General features: G+C 41.2%; 1 protein-coding gene across 5 annotated transcripts in view; it reads right to left on the bottom strand.

Moving 5' to 3' along the window:
* Nucleotides 1–11,335: 11,335 nt before the first annotated feature.
* Mnr (Membrane-bound Notch regulator) overlaps nucleotides 11,336–24,289 on the bottom strand; it is a 108,127-nt gene continuing 95,173 nt past the window's right edge. For 2 of the 5 annotated variants that reach the window (XM_089474019.1, XM_089474018.1), the window contains 3 exons: nucleotides 18,704–18,859; nucleotides 17,892–18,080; nucleotides 11,336–12,766 (listed from right to left, as the gene is read on the bottom strand). In XM_089474019.1, the coding sequence (XP_089330145.1) occupies nucleotides 11,859–12,766; nucleotides 17,892–18,080; nucleotides 18,704–18,779 (1,173 nt within the window). In that variant the 5' untranslated portion in view covers nucleotides 18,780–18,859 and the 3' untranslated portion in view covers nucleotides 11,336–11,858. Of the gene's footprint in view, nucleotides 12,767–13,196; nucleotides 17,147–17,891; nucleotides 18,081–18,703; nucleotides 18,863–24,289 lie in introns of those variants that run through there. The other 3 variants (XM_089474017.1, XM_089474020.1, XM_089474021.1) reach the window with 3 other exon arrangements.

Raw genomic sequence — 24,289 nt, 5'->3', positions numbered from 1 at the left:
AGCTGCAAAAAGTAATGCATTGTTGCCATACTTTGTCGTCGTCGTCTTTGCTTTATTTTTGTGGGTTTCGCAGCGCAAGTTGAGCGTAGCTGCGTCTCCAGCTCAGACGCAAGTCGTCCGCCAGCTGGCAAACTATGTAGCAAGTAAAATGCCACCGCATACCGCATGCGGCAACGACTGTTGCAGCTGCTGCCGTTGCCCTGATCATTTTATGTTGCATGCACTGAGGCGCCAAAACAAAGCAAAACTTGTTCGGTTCAGCGTTTCAGTTGCTTGGAAATTTATTCATGTGCTTCGTGCTCTCCCCTCCTTAGGCCCGGCACCCACATTTTTCGACGCTTTGGCGTTTGTCTTTTCGAATTCGGCTATTTGCGTTGTAGCACACACACACACACACACACACACACACACACACACACACACACACACACATATGGCATGTCGTTCCGAGCCCTTGCTCTGCTTTGCTCATCCCACCCTTCTGCTCTGTTCTGCTTTCTTACTCTGTCAAATGCCACAACAAGCTTCCTAAGCCTTCTGCTGCTGTTGCTTTTTGGCAACAATGACGTCAAAAGTTCGATCCCCTCTCTAAATTTTTAATTGAAAGCCACATGTCTCGCTTCTGGTACGCCCAGAGACGAGGGGCTTGATTGGTTGCATTTTATACGCACACACACACACATATATATATATATAAATATATATATATATATATATATAAATATATATATATATATATATATATATATATATATATATATATATATATATATATATATATATATATATATATATATATATATATATATATATATATATAAAATATAAATTGGCAGTTGGTTGAAATCAATTAAAATACCTTTACGAAATTTATCACCTGCAAAAAGTGCGTCCCCGACTGGACACGCAACTAAGTTGTGCCTTTATCCCTTTTGCATGCCAGCGCCTTTGAGTGCATCAATTACGCCAACGAACTTTGTTGCAACTGCAACACAAAGTTTGAGCATAGCCGACTACTCCCTGAAATTGAACCACTCGACAGAGCGAGGCGTAAGTCGCAGGAAGAAATGGGAAGCGGGAAGCAAAAAGCGCAGGACACAGTCACAGCCAACGAGCCCAAGACTTGACAAAATTGTACAATAGCAGAAGTTGAGGTAAATTGTGTACTAAGCTAAAACTTTTCCTTCTCAACATGCACACCCACACACACCTACATGCAGATTTGACTAGCAGACAAACACATATATAATCATTTACCCTGTACACACACACACACAAGTGCAGTCTCACGCACATTGCATACCTTAACTTGTTGGAATTTTACTTACTTTACTATTGCAAAGTTACAATTTGAACATATGAATAGCTTCATGTCTGTTGTTCAAGGGAAATGTTTTCCATGTTCAAGTGCAGATCGAAGTCATTCAGCACTGATCGAGCCCCATTTACAAAGTGAAATCTCAAGTAGAAGAATTGAGTAGCCAATAATGACATCAAATGAGAGCTACTGAGAATTCAGCTCTACGAGCAGCTGAAAGTAATTCTTGACTCAATTTTATTTTTAATGTGACATCTGCAGCTGACAGTCGAGAGGTCTGCAATGGATCACAAGGATACCTTGATGCTCTTGCAGAATTTACCAGCTGAAAACAACAAAGCCATGTTTCTCACTCAAAAGAGGGATGTAGAGCCCACCAATCTACCTAGAGGGTAAAGCTACTACAACAACTGCGGCGGCTTAATAATGAGAGATACAGCAATGTACTGTGATGCACTGAGTGCTTTGTCTTCTGTTTCTTACGCATTAGGATCTCAACCTTCATACAGTTGAAGTGCTTTCTAAGGCACAAGTCTCTAGTATTTTTTTACAAATTGGTGGCGAAGGGGGCGTGGTATCTAAAATCTGTAAACGACAAAATCTTTGTATCGATCAACAGTATACACACAGTAAATCTGAAGTCTCTAGGTCTAAAAGTGTTAAAACTAGGCTGAAAAAACAAAATCAACTTTTCGATTATTCTCGATAAAGAAAAGTTACCGGACGAGTTATTGAAAAAATATGATAAATTTTTACTGCGTATGGTGCTCACGAGTATGCATGTCAAATTTTAGCTCTCTAGCTCTTATAACTTCTGAGATCGACGCACTCATACGGACGGACGGACGGACAGACGGACAGACGGACAGGGCTATATCGACTCAGGTCGTCGTGCTGATCAAGAATATATATACTTTATGGGGGGTCTGCGATGATTGCTTCTGCCCGTTACATACTTTTTCACAAAATCATTATTCCGTGATTTCAAATTTTCAATGGGTTCATTGTAATTAAAAAGGTAAGAACGTTGCAGTCAGGCGTTACCAACTGTAGAATACTCATTTAAATCCCATAAGCAATTTAGTTGCTAATGTGGCTCTAATGCTGTAAAAAATGCAGTTTTCCCGATTTGCCACGATTTGCTGAGCGTAGACATTTTCCTCTCTGAGGCATTTTCCTGTGTTTCATTGCGATATTTAATCAGAGATCGACTTCACATTATCGCCTGGCTGTAGCTGTCGCATTGCTCGTAAATGTGATGCTCGCGGCGCAGCAGCTGCCACCATTGGGGATGCTCTTTCTCCATGTGTCGCTGGTACTCAAGTAAATATACGCGCAGCAGCAGAGCCACAGCAGCTGGAAAATCTGTGCAAAAGATATGAGTCGGTTGACTGTAGGCAGGGAATGCAGTTTGTTGTGCAAAATTTAGCAAATGTTATGCAGGAGCTCTTTAGAGCGACTAAATGCCCAAATTGCAATTGCTGTTCTAGTCGTAGCTGGCCCTTTTTAATGGCGCTATGGGGGCGCAGTTGGGGATGGCACTAGTTGTCTATTGTCCTTGATTTATTTGGCTCACGCGCCAAACGCATGTTAACAAGCGACGGCGACAGCGACAGCGACAGCGACATATGCGCATGTAGCTCTGCTCTGGACACTACACTATGGGTCAAAAGCCCGTTTTTTTGGAATTAATTTATAACTTTTGAACCAGTCAAGATAATTAAATTTGTTTTTTTTTTTTTGCAGTTGACTTTCGTTTGCAACACGCGTTTGTGATGAAAAAAGCACTAATAAAATTAATCATTGTATTCTTCATTATCTGAAGCTGGCATACCATAAACCTCAAAATTTGAAAAGTCCTGCCTTTCGGAAAAGCTTATTTTTTCTTCCTCATCTGCAACGAGGTTAGTTGTTGAAAAATTAAATTGCGCAAAAAGTGCGCAAAAGTGCACGTTGAAATTATAGGTCTTAGCTCGGAATTAAATACTCTATAAAATGGGCGTAGTTTTATTGCTACAAAATGCTACAAACGCCAGTTTTCTCTTATCAAAGACAAACAAATTTGTTTAAATGATGTCAAAGACAGTTTTTTGACTTACTTAAAACTTCACATCACATAAAGATTTTGGACAATACAAACACGTAAAAACAAAGAACAAGCCCGATTCCATATTTTCCACCAAAATTTTTAATCTAATTATCATTATTTTTATTTCAATTGGCGATTGAAATTCATATAAAGTTCTGTACAAAACTGATAATGTGCGTGTCATGCATAACAGCTCTGTTTAACAGCTGTTTTGTTAGCAGATCGCGCCTCTGTTATAATTCTCTGTATGTAAAATGAACATATAGGGTATTCCTAATGGATTGGCATTAAAATTTGGTACATTTTTTCAACTTGAAAATAAGGTTTTTTTTTCCAAAAAATCGGGCTTTTGACCCATAGTGCGCTGGACAGTCGACTCTGGACAACATTTGAGCAGACCAACATATTTTGGCAAGCGGCCCACATAAGTAGGCTATAGTTTTTCCGGCTTAGTTGACTAGTTGGAACTAACATGGCTGGCTGCTGCCTAATGGGACGCACATTAAAGATATTCTGCGTTGCCAGCGTTCATTAATCGCCGCAAATGTCAGTGCACAGATTTGTCACACACACACAACAACACACTCGCACCCACACATGCACACATGGTCACGTTCAAGGCCCCTTGCAGGGGGACGCCGCCATCACCACAAATATAGAGGCGAAACTTTTCAGCCACGAAAATTGCACATAAAACTTAATTAGTTTTTATTTTTTTTTTTTTTTTTTTTTTGTTGTTGCTGTTGACGCTTGAATAGTTGTTGTTGATGTTTTTGTTGCTGCCAGCGTAGGTCCGAGCAGTTCGTGCCGCTTGGTCATTTTTATCATTTGCACTTAATTAATTAAGTTGTAACGCTTTTATTGCCCAGCAGCAGTAGCAGCAGCAACAAGAACAACTTACACATGTCGTTTGTGGTTGTTTCTGGAATCGTTTGACACGCCAGCCCAGGCAGCACACTGACATTCAGATAAAGTTTTAAATGCCAAGCACTGGAAGCTTTGAAGACAAAGCAACTTGCAACATGTTTCACAGATTGTTTGAATAGTCTAGAAGTGCAGCATGAGCGCTCTTACTAGAGGCATATACAGATGGATGTGCTCATGCCTAAAAGTGTTATCCAATTGGTTGATCTGTGTTGCGCATGAACTACAAGTGGGTTCGCTTGGCTAACTATTGCGCCCATTGTTAATAAGGCGAAGGCTAATAAGGCGATGGGAACTACCTACCAATGAACTCACGCTATTTTCTTCGGTTATATTCAGTTGGTTCATTATAACTATTCGCCCTCTTATTCTGTCGTCCGAAATCTCTAATACAAAATGTTTGCTCGCGCCGAATGTCGAAAAGTAACCCCCGCGCGAACGCTCGCGCCGAAAATCTAACCTCCTAAAAGTGCGCCTGTTCGCGATGCCTGCCAAAAACTAATTCCACGCGGCCGTTCGCGCCGAGCGCCGAAAACTAATTCCCTTCTTAAAATTCGTCCGTTCGCTACGAGTACCAAAAACGAATTAAACTCTGCTTGCTTTCGCTGTTCTCCTCCTTTTCCGGCGCAGCTTCCCTCAGCGTCAGCAATACAACCTCACCACAGCGAGCTTTAGAGCTGCACGGCTGCATTGCTGATCGCACTAATAAAATTCTGCTTAACCTACAAAAGCTAATTGCTACGATACTTATGACTACTTACTAACTTATTAACAATATCTTGGGAACTACAAACTTATACCACTTACGACTACAAATTATAATGGTGATTTCATCCCTTACATCTACAAATTCAAACCTTAAATGCTACAAACTATATCCTAAACCTTATCTTCTAAAAGCTACCAATTTCCTCCGGCGCGAGCGCAATTTAAGGTGGCCCTGGGCAAGTCACCTTACAGTATATATTACTTACTAATACAAAATAAATAATACAAAAATTTAACCTAAATGGTAAATCTGATTAAATATTTCAACAGATATAGTTTATTAATATGTTAAGCAGCTATTGAACAGCATATAACTATTCAACATAATATCCCTCTTGCTTGGTCATTTTCTATATAAAAACTACGATGATTGCGTCCAAACATATTGATTAACTAACTTTTCCTAATCAGATTCATTTATTTCCTCCTAAAGAATATAATTCACTTTAACTTGGGCTCAGTGTGGTCGATCTGCACCCTTAAGCGTATTCGGCATACTCCACACCATTTAGTCTATGCCAGCCTATTTGTACATGTATAAATACTTAAGAATACTAACGCATATGTACAAAATAATCTGTTCACAACTAAACAAGTAAGAAGGCTCTAGTCGAGACTGCTCGACTAGGAGATACCCTGAACCCTCCAAGCTAGGAGATACCATTCTACACTTTTATGCACACATGCATACACACGCATCCACACGCACGTATGATCACGCGCTCTTCTGACTGCGCAGTTAGCAGCAACAGCGCTTGGGCTGCGCTGCAGTGTGGGCAATATTACGAAAATTTAATTGTTGAATAGTTTTTTTTTGTAGATGGACTGTCTTTATGAAACTATGATCATATGGTTAAAATGTGTGTATATTCCAAAATCTGTAAATTACAAAATCTTCGTATCAATCAACTGTATATACACAGGTAATCAGATATCTTCGATAATTCTCGATACAAAAGTATCGAATGAGTTATCGAAAAAAGATGATCAACTTGTACTGCGTATGGTATACACGAGTATGCATGTCAAATTTCAGCTCTCTAGCTCTTATAACATCTGAGATCTGGGCGTTTATACGGACGGACGGACAGACGGACAGGGCTATATACGTATAAAAACAGCCAGCTAAGCTCTACAGCCGCTGAAGCCTGTGGATCTGGGTTTGGATCTGGCAAATGCGCCATTTGGACATTCACTTAACAGTTTTGATTGTAATCACTATTGAGTTGTTTTGAGAGCAGCGCCGAAACTTGACTTTTATCTGCTACATCCTTAAAGCTAGACTCTCCAAATTTTTTATGTATACTTACATGCATTTTATACAATTTCGGTCTTTGTCAAAATTTACCCGCACCCCTAATTCACCCCCTCACCCTCACATTTGTAAATGGCGTATTTGCTTTGGCAAATACATGCATATCCATATTATATTCATAATCTGAAAGTTTCATGAAGATAGTGCATACACAAAAAAAGTTATTAAGAAATTAAGTTCCCATAGTAAGCCAACACTGCACTATGGGGAATTTTGCCGTTTTTCGGGTATTTAGTCATTTTTGCGAAGTATGAACATTTATAATTTTTTTATGTTAACATCTTAATAAAACTCCAAACTTTAAGGTACTGTACCCAAAATGTTGAATAACAGTCTACTGTTAAGCCTAACAGCATGTGCCTTCACCTTACAATTTGTGGTACCCGATTTTCAAATCATCGTTCAATGACTAGACATTATTTTTGAGAAACTTAAAAAGGATATGAATTTTTAGGGCTTCTACTATGCGTTGGCTTAAATAACATTTGATGTTTGAACTGATTTTATTCATTTATTGTAAAATTAGCAAGTGTTGTCAAATGTCATTTCTTGTAAATAAAATTAAACTTTGCAAAGACATATAAAACAGCCACAAGGGCGCATAAGTATAATTCCAATTGCATGTTATAGAGTAGTTAATTGGGATCTTAATGCCTTTGTCTCAATGTGCACTTTTGCGCACAACCGGCGCAAATCAATTTTCAGCAGGTGACTATGAGCTGACCTGTGTGATATTTGGCTCAATGAAAAAGGCAACTAACCAAGAAATAGTAATTGTGATTTTTTTTTAAGGCGAAACTAAATAAGACTAATATTGATTCAACTTATAAATGATATTAAAAAAGCAAAAGCCGTTTTTTTGCCAAAATATAAATTACAAATGGAAGAAATGCAGCAGGAACAAAAACTAGCTGAGAACTATGAATGACTGCCTATGACAGCAAATGTTTATAAAATAATTGTTCATTTGAGGCAGATTATGGAAAATACTGTTCATCCTGTAGGCATTTTTGGTAAGGAAGCGTCTGATTTGCCCAACCAGGTCTATAAATCAGACTAATTTCATCATGCATGGAAGGAGAGCAGAATCCATAATTTCGCTGATGGTTTTTAACAATGGATACATCTGATCAGATTATTTCTTCGGCAAATCTTTAGAAACGAGTTTGAAAGCATAAAGGTCGCTGTCTAATGAAGTTGTACGTCTTGTATTATGTAAAGTTGAAGGCACAATTAAATCAGTTGAAGAACCCGAATTTTTTTAGCGGATCAATATTTCTGGTTGATTTGGAACTCGAAACTGAAGAAAACTAATTTCGATTTTATGAAAGTTCGATTGTTTTAAATTAAAATTATTATTTTAAAGAACAAACAAGCAAAATTTTTAAAAAGAAATATTTTTTTAATAAAAAATGTTAATTAATATTTTTTGGGTGGGCTGTTACACGCCCATTTTTCTAAAATATATTTCTGATGGTATACAAATTAATAATACAAAAACCGGATCAAAAAATTTGGCTTAGTTTTCAAGTTATTAATTAATACCCGATAATTTGGATTTTTCCCCATAGTGCACAGCAGCCAATGCGTGTTTATGCGTGCGTACGTATGTCTGGGTGTGTGCGTGCATGTGTGCATATGCGAATAATTATTGAAATATCAGTTGCTCGAAGGGTTCAGGGGATCTCGTAGTCGAGCAGTCTCGACTTCAGCTTTCTTACTTCTTTTTGTCGCTGTTGCCTTTTCGTACTCGTAAAAGACAAGCACGTGTCTGGTTGATTATGGCACGTAATTGGATTGAAGCTGTCAGGAATGTATATAAAAGCAGCGCCTGCTGGTTCTGCTGGTTATCCAGACTCCTCCTTCAGCTCGTTTCTCAGTTTTGGGCTGTTTATAAAAATCACCTCACGCATAAAAATTAATAGGCTGCCTCAAGGAGCGGCCCAGGCATAGGTGGGTGGGTGGGTTTTGGTGGGCGTCTGTCGACCTGGGCTGCGACAAGTACGCGTAATATCAATAAAATTAAGCCGATGGACCGTGTGGCAGGGGGCGAGGAGGTGGCTTGTGTGTGCAATCGCAAAACGCGACAGCGACTGTGCCAAACAATAAGCTGAAAGCCTCTTACATGTATTTTTATGCGCACCTCGTTCCAATCATTGCAAGCTGCCTCTTCACATTCAACGTCTCCTGCCACTGCGCCTGCTGCCAGCCCATTCGCCTAATGCGACTTGAAAAGTCAACGACATCCGACGTTCGCCGCGCGGTGTGGAACAGGACAGGATGCAACGCTTCAGCTTCAGCGTCAGCTTTAGCGTCAGCTTCAGCTACGGGTTTTCCGTTAGCTTCTAAATACGGCACGTCATTGTTTTGCAGGCAGGTTGCCCCCCGCCTGGTCCCCACCGAGCCACGCACCATGCACACGGCGCCCAAGTGCCAACAGCCACACTAGACAGACCCCAGGCAACGGCTATGGCTATGGCTATGTAGATGTGGCATGAAACGCTCGAAGGTGGAAGATTGGGGCAAGCGCTTGCTGCCGCCAGCGTCAACATCGGCGTTGTTGCTATTAATGTTGCTGTTGTTGTTGTTGTCGCGTCTAGTGCTGCTTAAATATGAAAAACTAACTCGTAGCTGCTTTTCACATTTTCCTGCACTTGACACTAAATTCACTTTGGCCAAGTAGGTGCTCCGTGTACTTCAAGCGCACTTTCGCTGCCAACAACAACGACAGCAACAATGGCAGCAACAACAACAACACAGTTGTTGCACTATCCAACACTAGCAGCACGCGCACTTAATGTACAGTATAGACACATATGTGCTGGTGGTGGCGTGTACTGGCACTGAGCTCGTCCTCCTGGCAGCTGCTTCTACTCCTTACGCCAGTCCAGTCAGGTGCTCCGCCCACTGCTACTGCCTCTGGCGGCAGCAGTGTACATACTCGTATATTTATTTTATTACTTAAATAAATTACAAAACGGTAGTCGGTTAACCAAAGCCAAATGGCCATCTCGTTGCGTTTGCCAACTTGTGTGTGTGTGTGTGTGTGTGTGCGTATGTGTTCGTATTATCCACTGCCAGCCACTGTAACAGAACCACAACAAGCGGCAAGTCGGCTGTGGGTTTCCCTATGCAGCGCAGATCGCACGCACTTGAGAGGATCTCTACTTTCATTTATTGCCAACTTCTCGTACTCCAGTTCTCCCGTACTCCCGACTTTGCGTTTTCTTCTGGGGCAGAATCTTCTGGCCAGCATGCCCCGCCTTCTAGCGATATCCCATAGATGAAGCTGTGTGAGCATCGCCTTTATCTATGGCTATTCCACCTAAAAGTATTGCCACATCATTTGAACTCATTACGGAGGCATCTGCTGGTCTGTAGCAGTGTTGCCAAATCAGCTTTTTTCTCGTAAAATCTAGCTTTTTTGAAAAGCCGATTGCGGGAAATATTCCAAAACAGCGAGCAGCGGGGATTCTGGATTTTTTAAAGAATGATTTGCTTTATTTACGTTTTTTTATATATTGAGCGAATTTTCGTGTTTTGTAGGATAATTCGTATGAAGAATGAAGTTTTCTTTATTGTAGTCTAATTAAAACCAAATAGTTCAGTAATTCAATTTTCAATGAACGAACCAAGAGTTAATAATATGGAACTAACTAAACTAGGATATGATTTATATTTAATTCAGAATAAATGAAACGAAATGATTTTTTAACAGAGCTTATAAAGAAGGTACGCAACTCTTTTGATAGTGTGTAGTACAAGAATTTATGTGTTAAAGGTTGCATAAAACTTTTCAAATAGTGAAAAATTTTGATTCCCTTTCATGCATATATATTTTTGGAGAACATTGAAAGTATTGAACACCAATATAAGAACATTCACCCAAATCAGTAGGAAACTATTCAAGACGCTACAAAGTTTTGGCTTGAGAGGCGTGTTTCTAAGGACTCGATAGGAAATAAGAAATTTAGGAACTTGGCCACTTTTGCATTGCTTTCTTTGCCAATGCGTAAGTGGGTAAAACTTTTCGTCAGATCAATACTGTGATGCTTAACTCAATTTCAAGCGTCAGGCAAAACATCTATATTATAAAACTTCACAGATACGGCTTGCGGTGGTTGAAGAAAGGATGCCATGATTATAAGTTGTTAAAAATATATTTAAATATCAATCAGCTCTAGTCGAGACTGCTCGACTACGAGATCCCCTGAACCCCCTTGCTCCAAGGAATAGCTATTTCAATAATTTTTTTAACATGAATATGGATGTATTTGCCAAAGCACATGTCTCTAGTATTTGAAATACGCCTTTTACAAAAGTGAAGGTGAGGGGATAGTTATCGAAATTGGCTAAATTGCATATAAGCATACATTAAAAATTTGGAGACTCTAGCAATAAAGGTGTAGAACATATAATTTTATAACTGGTTTTCGATAAGGTTTTTTATCGATAAAAAAAGATTGGGATGAGTTATCGATTTTTAATGATAAACTCGATATCCACGCTGTAATTACGGACATTTAAAAAAAAATTGAAGTCTAGCTTTTATATCTTCAGAAATCGAGGCGTTCATACGTACGGACAGACGGACGGACAGAGCCAAATCGACTCAGCTCGTCACCCTGATCAAAAATATATATACTTTGTGGGGTCTGCCACGCCTCTTTCTGCCTGTTACATACATTTCAAGAAAACCATTATACCCTGATTTCCCATTGAAAATGTTTTCAGGATATAAAAACATCAGCTTTTTCCGATTTTTGTTCACAAAATTCCGGATTTTTTAAAGTATCTTTCCACTAAAAACAGGTTTTTTTGCTCAACAAAAATTGGCAACACTGGTCTGTAGCAAGGCTTTCTCCCAACACTTACCTTCGATTAGCTAGGGTGAGCCCCTTCTGGGATGAAATGAAAATGCTTTGTTGTGTGGCTTTAAATTCTTACGTTTTTTTATTTACAGATTAATCGATTTTCTGTCTGCTTCTGTTTGTTTTTCACAATTAGCTTGAGTTTTGATTCGTGTTTATATTTGTTGAATACGTAATATGAATTGTATTTGATTTTTTGCTTTAACATCAAGTATTTGTTGAAATCATCTTTCAAATAGTATATATATGTGTATATATTTGTCTGTGTGTGTGTGTGAGAGTGTGTGTGTGTGTGTATATGTGGCTGTTCTGTGTGGGTATATATTTGTATTTGAAGTTGTGTTTCTATTTATATTTGCATTTCCATGTTGCTTATGCATTTGTATTTGTATTAGATTCTGTTTGTTAGTATTGTTCTTTTCTTAGTTCATTGAAAATCCTCCATTTGATTATACATATATATAGTATATATGATTAGGTATAGAGTGGTAAAAAATTATTAGAAAGTAGGGCCAAGCCAGCCGTGGATATATATATTTGCTGGTGTCCACATGCTCCGTCGTCCGCAGATCCTTAGCCGTAGTAGCTATTGGGCGGCTGAGTGGGGTAGTCCTTGGCGCCGTTGCTGCTAGCGCCGCCGGAGCCACTGCGCGAGGATGGGTTTTCGCTGAAGAGGCCCCCAAAGTTCTTGGAGTTGAAAATCTCGCTGAGGCCGCTGCCACCACCACCATGGGTGGCGCCTCCAGTGCCACCGCCGCTTAGGAGGCTGCCGAGGAAGCTGCTGGCACCGCCGCCGCCGCCGGCATTGCCGCTGGCACCGCCGCCAGAAAGCACAGAGCCAAGGAGGCCGCCAAGTAGATTACTGCCACCGGACGAGCCGCCGGATGCGCCGCCACCGCCGCCGCTTGAGTAGCCACCGCTGGGCTGGTAACCGTTGGTCCCGCCTGCGTTGGCGCCGCCGTTGGCCCCACCGCCCTGCAGCTGCTTGGCTATTTGGCCTGCAATGATACCGGAAACCGCTTGACTCACCGCCGGATTCGAGAAGAAGCTGGAGAAGAAGCCGCCGCCCTGCTTGTCCTTGGGCTTCTGGGCGGCGCCACCACCACCATTGTCATAGCCAGGCGCGGGCGGAGTGTAGCCGGGCACCGGCTGATAGCCACCGCCAGGAGCGGGCTGGTAACCGCCCTGCGGGTGGTAGCCACCCTGCGGATTGTAGCCGCCTTGTGGATTGTATCCGCCTTGTGGATTGTAGCCGCCATACGGATTGTAGCCAGCAGCACCGCCACCATTGTTGTTGTTGTTGGGGAGCGTGGGATAGAGACCATGTCCGCCAGCCGAGAAGCCATTACCATATCCACCTGCGCCGCCGCCACCGTATCCACCAGCTGCGCCACCGGCGCCACCCTGACTGCCATCTGCCTCCGGCAGCGGGGCGCTGGGTCCGTTCGGCGCGTACGAGTTGTGCGTGTTGCCGCTGCTCACTGTGGATCAGACGCAGCGATTGCATCGCCGCAGCATCGCAGCAACAGCAGCAGCGCAGTAGCGGTAAGCAGTTAGAGTTAGCCACAAAAGCGTTTGACAAAAGGGCAAAACATAATTTATGAAGAAAAACAAGAAGAAGGGAAACATAAAAAGCGATAAGCATTAAACAAGGCCAAAACAAAGAAAACGTCAAAAATGAAGAAAAAATGAATGAAAGCCCAATCTATGCTAGGGAGTGGGGGAAGGAGGATTTCTTAATTCGTTCTAATCAATTCTAGTTTTCATTTTGATTAACTTATTTTAATTAAAGTTTCATTACAGTTGCCTCTGTTACCTTTTGATTAGCGTTTCTGTATATGCCTACAGTCGATAAAGTTATCGATAAAAAATTATCGTTATTCCAACATTTAAATTCTACACAACTTTGAGTTTGTTTTTTTTTTTTTGCTTAGTTTTTATAAGTCTTCTTTGCCGTATGGATAAGTATATTGGTTATATATATGTAATATAGAATATATATATATATATATATATACTCATAAATGCGACTGCTATGTACAACGCCAAATTGAAGCAGAAACGGTAGATGCTCTCCCTGCCGCTATCAATTAGTTTTTAAAACGAGAATAGCCGAACACCTTGCGTACCCTGCTTTAACTATACCTAATTTATGTATTATATATATTATGAAAGTATGTATTATGTATTATGTAGTTTTCAATATTTAAATATTATTTGCATGCACTTCAAAGAGTTGTAATATTTCATTATATTTTTGCCAGGAATAAATTTAAGTCTATGTACATATATATATATATATATATATATATATATATATATATATATATATATATATATATATATATATATATATATATATATATATATATATATATATATATATATATATTTATTTATTTATTTATTTATCTGTAATTGTATGTATGTATGTATTTTATCAAATGCTGTAGTTAGTTCATTAATACTGTTCATTGTTTAAATTAAAAAAAAAAAAAAAAAAACATTTTTTATTAGTAGACTTCCATTCAAATTAATGCCATTGCTTATTTGCGTCTGTCTGTGCATGTGTGAGTGTTTAAATAAACGGGAAATAATAACAAGAATGCGCAGAATGCGTGTTCGGACGGAGTAATTATATTTATACGTATATAAATTTTTGGTTGGTTTGTGCTATATTTGCAGTAGATTTATTCAAATAAATTTCAGTCACAAAAAAAAGGGGGAAAACATGACTTTAATATACAGGTATCCCTTGTATACCGCGGTCTTGTACAACGCGGTTTCGATATAACGCGATTTAGAAAAATTAGGTTTCAGTACAACGCGAAATTTAGGCTTATATAACGCGAAAGGAAAAATACATAATTATAACGTGCAAAGATCTTAGAAGACAGGGAAACAGATTAATTACCACATGAAGTTTGAAGAATAACAATAAACTGTTTAATAAACCTTTAATTTGTTTTGGTTTGTTTTCAAATTATTTAATGTGCACATCATTATTTAAATTATGTTTTTTGAATTTTGAAATATGTATGTATTATTATTCATATCTTGTGTTTGTATTGTATAAGAAAGTCTGAACTTTAGTATTGAGTTGAAATATATGTATGTGTATCTGTGATTTTGTATATATTTTATGTAAAGAAAACCCTATTAGAACATAACCCCCAAATTTATATGAAAACTATGTTTTAGATAACGCGGAATTACATAACGGGCAATTCTTCTAGAACGCAACTATCGCGTTATACGAGGGATACCTGTATTAAAATATTGTAAGTGAAAATTTAATTTGCTTTACAAATTACAACCAAGAAATATACAAAATAATTATATAAAAACAGTTTGGTCAACGCTAAATTGTTTTTGAAATTAAATTAAAAAAAAAATTAATAATAATACAGTAGAATCCCGACAATTCGAAATGGTAAGGGCTTAAGTTTTTTTTTTTTTTTTTTTTTTTTTTTTTTTTTTTTTTTATCCACGCAGAGATTTAAATTATCGAGAATTATTGAGAACGATTTTCTTTCAAATGGATACAATTTTTTTTTTCGATTCGATTCGATTTTTCGCGATTTTTTTGGCGTACGACTTATAGAAACTCGACTGTAGTTATAATAAATGATATAGAAAAAAAGTTAAATTAGAGCATTCACATGATAGACAAAATGTTGACGTCTCTTGAAATTAACTGTTTTCCCATATTTTATCTTAAATTTAAAATTAAATATGTATGTGTATGTGAAAATGTGCTGTCCGATTGAGCTCCTCATTTCTGGCATTGATCGATATACAAATTTGATCGATAGCATTTATCGGACATCAACTAGAGATTGTTACTTTTGGCATTTAATCAGATTCGTAACTGTATTTCTGAAAATATTTCTTGCATTTGGATTTACTGCTTTAGTCCCGGCTCAGCTTTTATGATGCTGGCAAATTCTAGAATTATTTTCTATTTGTGTTTTGATTTTTAGTTATGTCATTACTTGTTTGTATGTGAAAAAAAATTGTTTAAAATTACATTTAATTGTGTACTTTGTGCACATTTTTCTTTATATGTCTCGATTTCTAATTATTAGCGCATCTACATTTATCTTTTCTTTATTTATTTCTTTGCAGCCTCAAATCAGTTTGTCCGTATGCATTTTGATTGACACGCGCATCCGCTTATACAACAGAGTGCTGGGTTGTTGAGTGGCCAGGAGGAGGGTGAAGGGGGGGGGGGGGGGGTTAGTGACGTGGTTGTGGGGCGTTAATTTCAATCAGCAGAAACAGCAACTGCAACTGAAACAGCAACAGCAACGGCAGCAATATGAACGACGGAATAAATGCCGGAAATGCTTGCCACAAAATTTGTAGCAGCAACAAAAATTAAATTAACATTCAACATCAAAGTTGCTACCAGAGTTAGCGCATGTGCGCGTGTGTGTGGGTGTGCGTGAGTGTGTGTGGCAACTAAGTCTGCGGCTGATGTCCGGTACTCGCTCTAAGCCTGAAATTAAATTCCAATTTAATTGAGCTGCAAAAAACATGGAGCAACGAGTGCAACGAGCCTTCAGGGCAACGACTATTACAGCGGCTCGTTAGACCACACAAATGGACCCACACATGCACACACACATACGCACACACACGCATGCACACATAGGCACACACATACGCTTGGTAGTGGCTTGAGAGCGTATTCAAACAGAGATAGCTCCCAGAATACATATATTGTCGATGCTTCAGCTATGTATGTACACATATGCAAATAATCGCATGCATAATTAAATCTAACTTTTTAGCTGCTATTGTTTTCATTGTTGTTGTGGCTGCTGTTGCACTTGGAGTGAGATCGTGAGATCATCGACTCTCTAGTCGCTGCGACTGCTATTAAATCCGGGTCGAGGCGCATTCCTTAATCTACCATAAAACCAGGCTATAGAAGTTAACGTAAAATAATGGGAATTGAAAAAAAAAAAATAGTAATAGCTGATTTGATCGTCGACGTGTGGCAGGATCCAGGGTGACCGCTGCTGCATGTTATTACGTGCTGCCACTAGCGCTGCCTCGGTGGGCCAGCAGCAACACGAGCACCGCGAGCAGGCCGATGAGCGGGGCGCTGGAGTTACCGCACCGCAGAGCTGCCGAAGGATGCGCTTGGGTCTGGCGATTGTAGGGATTCTGTTGGTTCTGGTTCTGGTACTGTGGCGGCGGCTTGTTGTACATGTTCGCATTCGAGTGGTGGGTCTGGTAACCCTGGTAGTTACTGCCGTATGGCGCCAGACCGCCGCCGCCGCCTCCGAGGATGCCCATGCTAGAGCTGGGCATGCCGACGCCGGCACCACCGCCCCCGGGCGGCCCACCAGTGCCGGCCGGTCCAGAATAAAACGGCAGCTGGCCAAATACGAACGCTGGATTGTAGGGGTTCACCGGCTGCAGGCCATGCATGGGATAGCCCGGGTTGAGCACGCTACCTGGATGATTGGGTTGGGGAAACTGTTGAAATGATGGCGCTTGCGTTGGCGAATTGTATGGAAATATGGGCATATTGGGTATGATGGGCATATGATGCTTAGCCCCGAACACGTAGTGCTGATCGATGCCGGTGGCTGAGGCGCCGGCGGCCCCGTTTGAGCCCTCGGCATTCGCAGCGTTCTGGCTGATTGCCTGGCCGCCGCTTTGGCCGCCCTGGCCACCATTCTGATGGCTGCCCGATAGTTGCTGGTTGCCATTCGCGTGCCCACCGTTCTGGTTGTTATTGTTGTTATTGTGATTGCTGTGACTGAAGTAGGTGTAGGTGTTAAGAGTGGGATTCGATGAAGCCGGCGCGAATATTTTATTCTCGGGCCCCGTATTCAGGCTGGATCCTGTTAGTAAAGCCATTGATGATTGCCATTGCCACGAAGTGAGCGAGCAGTGTGAGAGAATGAAAGAGATATACAAATGTAAGACACTTGGTTAATCAGCGATGACCGATCAGCCAACTGCAGCCGTGGCGGCAGCTGCTGCATGCGAGCGAGCGAGCCAACGCTAATTCACTCACTCATCGCCAATCCCAGCAGCTGGGGACAGTGAGTGAGAGAGCGCGAGCGTTAGCTAGCAAGCGAGTAAGCAAGCTGATGAGCGCGACGCTTAGTTATGCATGTGTATGTATTTCTAGTGCTGTGCACCAGTCAAAAGCTCAGTGCTATAAAATGAGACAATGAATGCGGGCGAAAGTGCAAGTGTAATGAAACGAAAGACCAGATACACTTCAGTTTTAGTTCATCTTGGGTGTGAGTGTGCGTGTTAGACAAAGACAGCGCTTAGCATTGGTGTTTGCGTGAGTGTATTGTGTGGTTAGTAAAGCTCTAGCTGATTTGTGTATGTGTGTAGGTATTTAAATACGAAATCAGAGAAAATTAAGCAAATGATAATCCACAATTATCTGCAGTCAACTATAATGCATGTACATATACATTTTTGTACGCTTGTGTAACTGTCCGATAAGTCAGTCCGTCTCGTGTGCGGCGTTTGATCCGCCATCAATTTGGTAAAGCCCGCCAAGTACCCAGCCGCACAGAAAACAAAAATAATGAAACACAAGATAGAAATAAAAAGCTAAATAAATACCTGACGGATTAACCGACGACGACGAGGAGGAGGGGTTGGCCTGGTTGGTACTGGAGCCGCTCTTGCGCTTGCAGGTCGGATAGCTGCCGCAGTCCTTGCCATCGCGCTGATTGTAGCTGCACGAGTCGCTAGTGATGACGCACTCCTCAGTGGGCAGACACCCAATGTCGGCACAGCCGCGTCCATACTCTTCACATGCGCAAGTTAACGAAAGCGAAACCGCAGACACAAACATGGACAGAGGCGAAGTCGGAGGCGGGGGCGGATTCGGATTCGGAGACGGAGTCGGAGTCGGAGTCAGATCCGGTATCAAAGTTGGAGTCGGGGTAAAATTGGTGTTGGTGTTGGGGGAAAAGTGTTGTAGTATGTTTCGGGTTACGAGTTGGAGGATATTCAAAATAATAAAAATTATAAAATAAGACGTGGATGCGTCAGTTACGTATTTAGTTGTTTAACAATGTTGATCGTGATGACAGTGGAGATGATGATGACGATGACGATGGCGATGATGCATGATAAATTTGTACAATACGCAATTATACGGGAAAGAGGAAAAACAGAGAAAGAGACAGAAAGATAGACACGAAGAGACAGAGAGAGGCAGAGAGAGGAAGGAAGAAAGACACAGTTATAGTCGTAAAGAGAGGGAGACCGAGATTAAGCCAGCAGCTGAACTACTGGCCAAGCTCAAGTCTCCGGAAAGGAGCAGGTGAAAGAGTAGCGGGAAAAGTGGTATAAGGTGTAACAGTGACACGACGAACACGCGGACAACAAAATACAAACATACACAGATCTATATTACGTATACGTACTGGAGTAGGCGGCCACATGGCTCAGCTGGAGCATCGCTGCCACCAGCAGCATTAGGGAAAGGCGTGCCACGCCCATCTTCGATATAGCTGTATGCGATTGTCGAACCTCCCTTAGACGCCTGGATGTGTTTCAATTGCTCTGCTGTGTCGCTGTTGCTGCAAATAGACAAGGAGAACGTTGGACTGTTAGCTAGTTGCTGGCACAATTTAAAAACAACTTCTCATTGAATTGAAACAAGGCAAAGAGGGCAGCGGGGGTGTGAGTGTGGGCGGCAGTGGAACCTATTGGCAAGCCAAGTTTATTAATCACATTGACAGCTGGGCTCAAGTTCATTGCGGTTCTTTGCGTCGCAACGCAGAAGCAGAGCCAAACGCCGGGCTGCTCGCCAGAGGACGCTGACGCACACACCAGATGGCAACTGGCAGATGGCAGACAGAAGCCGACAGACGGCAGACGGCAGACTGGAGACGAGGGACGGAGACGGGACAGGAGAAGCAGACGTGCAGACCCAGTGGCGACGCATTTGTTTGGCGCAGTTTATCCCGCACCGCTCTCCTTCACTTAGCATTACTCGACTTGCCGCATACAGGCGACACGCCCACATACGCCCATCGCCCACCCCGATTCCGGTGGATATGGCAACTGCGCCAACAGCCACATTTGTTATTTCAAGTGTCAAAACCGGCGAAAGACAACCTCCCAGCGCCCTCAGTAGCCTCAACAGGGCACCACGCCCATCTTGCCACAAATAATCAGTGATTGAACAAATAATGTAAGACAAATGGCAAAATGATGCAAATGATAAATACACTTGACTCTGTTGAGGCCTGCAACAATCTGGAAGCTGCACCTCAGCTCAATATTTGAGCTAACACATACATAAATGACACTATGGCATATCCTAGCCACAACGAACACTTGTATTAGATGTATTGGAATATTCGATAGCCTGCAATTATATAATACTCGATAGTCTGCGCGTTATCTGCCGTCATCCCATCCCCCAGTTGCAGCGACTGACGAGCGGCTGATAAAAGTGCAATCCGAGCCTAGCAATAGCTTAAGCAATCCAAAAAGGGAGACGTGACTGAACATCTTGCACTTGTATTAAGATTCACATGTTAAGTATATAAGACTAGTATTTTATGGGAATAAAGAGGTCAGTTCAAATTTTAAATTCGGCAAATGTAGACGTACATAGCTTCAAAACAGGGACTCATGATTCCTATCCATAGCATATGATTACAGCTCTTCAGCGAACTATACGAAAAGAACATTATCAAATGCTCTATGAGTCAGAATGGGAATTCATTAAAATTCTGGCGCCAACTCAAACTGCAACTCAAACAGAAGAAATGTTTATCTGCTGCAAATGAATTGTGGGGCATACTTTTGAGAGTTTCCTTCTCGATTTTCGACCATTTTTATTTTATATTTGGTATTTATTTTGCATGTTTCGGCATAAAGCGCAGAGGTGTAGAGCGAAGAGGGGAAACTTCGCAGCAAATGAATATGAAAATGAAAAGAGCATTGTTGGCCAAACGCAAACGCATAAATTGGGCGTCTGTCGATGATTTGTGGAGCGCTTCATTTGTCCCATAGCATGCTGCAATCGCCCCCTGAGCCAGCAGAGCCCGAGTCATGGCCAGAGCCTTGACAGGCGGCAAAGAGTGGAGTTGCAGCTGGAATACGGAGGCATTGGACAGGCCAAAAAGAAGAATGCAAGTGGAACTGACACTGAAATGTGTTTTGTGTGTGTTTCGGTTTTTCGTTTTTCTTTATTCTCTATTTTTTTATTTTTGTTGGCCTGTGGCAAGAGCAGGGCACACACATCATTTGAGCTGCTTCTGATCATGTTTTTGCCCCTGCCTCCGGACTCTGCTGTTCCGCCGCTCCCACTCGACGCGCAGTTGTCCATCCGCTTTCGTCTGTGCTGGGCCATGTCCTGGACGGACGGCACGACGGAAGCCAAAAGTGGAAATGCATGATAAATGACACAAGCTTTTGCCCACTTTTTGCCCCAAACTTTAGCGCTCTTTCTCGCTTCGCAGAGCTGTGGGAGTGAACGCACACGGCACAGCGGCAGCACCAGCCAAAGGAACAAATTTTTATTTTAAAATACAACACAAAACTGGACGAAAATTGTGAAACGATGACGTCGTAAATGTTTTGTTGCAACACACTGTGTGTGTGTGAGTGTGTGTGTGTGTGTGTGTGCAGTGAAAGAATCACACAAGTATAAAAAGAAGCAAAGTAAACTGGCCGCGAAACGGAAACTTCAGCTAAAACAACTGCAAGGGGCAACCAGAAAACAGAACGAAACACAACATAAAAAGAAAAGCACACAGTGCGGGAGAGAGATGGAGAATGGCGCAGTGCAATGTCGTGCAAGCCGGCCAGCAGGAAACCTGTAATGAGCTACCACAATGAAAGAGGGAGACGGACATATTTTGAGAGCGGAGAGAGAATACGATAAGATCAGATAAGATGATCAGATAAAATGGTGAATACAACAAAATCAACAAAACTGAATCGCTCAATACAAGCTGCCTCTGTGAGGATCCGATTGTTGAATCTCTTAGTAGGAAGTTGGTTTAGATGGAAGTCAAGTTTTAGTGGCTTTATGGAGCAACAGATGAAACTGCCTTCGACAATAATTCAGCTGCTAAGCTGCGATTTCACTGAAATCTCCTCTAATCGATTTAAATAGCTCAAAAGATTAGGTGATCGAGTGACAGATTAATTTCGAATGAAATGCTTATCTGAGTTTATTAGCATTTGCAGGGCGAAATACTTAAATCTTATTAGGCATTAACTTGTTGATTTGATCCATGACAAATAAATAGAAATTTATTGAAAATATCGTCTATAGCAATGTGATATGTATCGATATTCAACATGATAGGAGAATATATCATATCTATGTGATAGTTACAACATCTACGAATTTCCCTTGACTTTCAATTGGAGTATAATTCCAGCGCATTGGGTACGAAAAAGTTTGTACCCAACAAAGTAAGGCTAGAAACGATTAGTTGGGAATATGTCAGCTACTTGACTTATACTTAAATATCCTGGGCGCTCTCAATGTCAATTGCCGGAAAGAGGCTACTGATGTCAGCGCTTTCTTCCTCTCAAATGATTTTGCTACTCATCTGCTTGAAGTAGTACGAAATGTATCACCAACAATTACATAAGCTATAAAAGTGCCCAGGCCTCATCGGAATGAGGTAGGGTGCACATAAAACCCGGACTGCCGCGCGCTGTTTCGCGAGGCATAAACCGAAAATTCACACTTGGTTACTTTCTTCATGACTTTGGATATTATTGTGGTTTATGTTAGTGCCTGTCACTCGCCCCGGTGCCTCCCCGCTGCCCATCGCTGTCCCCCACTGCCCCAAGCTTCGCTCGCTCCCCAAAGCAGGCACGCCCTGACGCTCACAGCGACAGCCGCATGTTGTCTGCCGCTGTGTGATGTATGACTCCATGAAATGCGATATATTCATGTTGAATTATTTTTGCAAAAGCGAAAAAATGCCCAAGCCGAAGCGAAGCGAAACGAAACGAAACGCAACGCAACGCAATCGAAACGCGAACTGAGATGACAACGAGAACAGGAATCTGAATCTGGGCGAGAGCCGTTGGGCGAGGTGAAAAGTTTGAGCTTAAAGTCGGCTGCTTAAAGCGCAAATGTTGCACTGCAGCAAGTGGCGCCCCAATGTGGCAGTGGTTGCTCTTGATGCAATTGAGCAAACAATTAAAAGTTTTAAATATTGTGACAGCATTTTTACAGTTAATTGCACAGCGAAGAGCGAAGCCCCAAACCTCTCGCCGCGCCTGTTGCACGCAGCTGCCAAGTTCATTTGTAACTTGCCACATGCCACCTACCCTTCCCCACCTCTCCTGTTCAGTCCCTTTTCCGCCATCCCTCTCCCCTGTCCAGTCCATGTAGGTGGGCAACAAAATAAAGTTTGGCTTTAGTTTTTCCTGACGTAGCACGATTTAATTTTCTAGTTATTTTCAGCATTTCCCCCACCGACACGACGCGGAGCTGCGCCTCCAATAGCCGAATGGCAACTGGCGCAGCTGCAATGCCGCTGGCGCCTGCTCACGAACTGACAACCATTTGTCATTACCGACAGGCTGGCTGGGGGCTGGCGCTTTTTTTGCAGGGTATTGGCAGGCGGCACATGTTTAAAGCGTTTAACAAAAAGTTTAATTAGCAAATGTCGCCAGGCCGGTTCGAGCTAGGGTTGGTGAGGCGTGGGCAGCTGTTGGAGTCTGTGGGGCTGTTGGTGCCCCGAATATGACCCTGCAATTCAGACATATTAAATTCCAGGCTGCAAACAAGGGAATTTCAATTCGTGGCAAGCGCCTCGGGCACACAATTTAGCTGACTACCAAAAGGCGAAAAAACGAAGCAAATGCAAAAAAAAAAGCAAATTCCGAAAAGCAAATCTTTGTAAGGCAGTTAATTAAAAACTTGAATGTTCAGGGCAGCGGATGTGCGCCAGGGTGAGGCTACAGAATATCACTGTGTGTGACTATATGTGTGTGATTGTGACCATGTGCGACAAAAGACTGCCCCAAAGCCCAAAGCAAACCAAATAGCTAGCAGAAGAGCAGCCATAATTGAAACTTCAGTTAGTTGGCACACTAATTGAAATGAACCAAACAAGACTCCCAGTAAGTACATTGTGCAAAGGAATCTCCATTACCTATTGACGAGGATAAAACACTTCTACAACACTCAAATCCAATTCAGGCGTCTGCTATGAGAAGCGTACGAATTGATCAATCAAATTGATATAATTGAACAATGAGAGTGAAGCAGAGTGGAAGTACGCTATATACATACATATTACTAATATAATAATACTTTTATAATAAAAACTGCAAATAAAAGTTGTTTTATGTTTATATAAAAATTGGTGATCTTACAAATTAGCTTTTAATCTTATAAATTAGCTATAATAAAAATATATTGTAGGAGGCCTTTATTTCTTCACTTTATTTGCACATCTCTTGTTTTCTTAAAATTAAACTTAACTCTCTTAGCTTTTAATTAACTCTGCCGATCTTTCTCTTCTTCTTCTCTTGCACATAAGACTTGGCGGCCAAGTATCCACCTCTTCTGCCATTACTCGTAATGGCACGCCAAGTATTCACCTCCTCAGTCATCGACAGATGTGTATATATCGATGGTTAATCATAGTGCTAGTCCCTCAAATATTATACTGGCCTGCTGCAATATGGTTTTTTAAAGAAATCCAAAAATTGTTCTTATTTATATAAATTTATATAATAATCATTCATATAAGCGCTGCACAGTTCTGCGTTGCATTTTCTGTGTTCTTTAGTCAGTGATAATATATTTGAATATACAATTTCGATAATTAAATTCGATTTTTATAAATAAATGAATTTCTATACCAGATAAGATTGGTTGGATTTCGCATTTTGATGACAGATCTCGATAATGGATTTCGATAATAGATATCAAAGCTCGATTTTGATGAATTCGATGAATTATCTATCGACTTCGATTTTGAATCAAGAAAATGCATATATAGACTTCATTTAGG

The sequence above is a fragment of the Drosophila arizonae genome, chromosome X, assembly GCF_054131065.1.
Source record: "Drosophila arizonae isolate 15081-1271.41 chromosome X, UAZ_ARI_1.0, whole genome shotgun sequence".
NCBI classification, from domain to species: Eukaryota; Metazoa; Arthropoda; class Insecta; order Diptera; family Drosophilidae; genus Drosophila; species Drosophila arizonae.
This window is presented reverse-complemented; position numbering and strand designations above follow the sequence as displayed.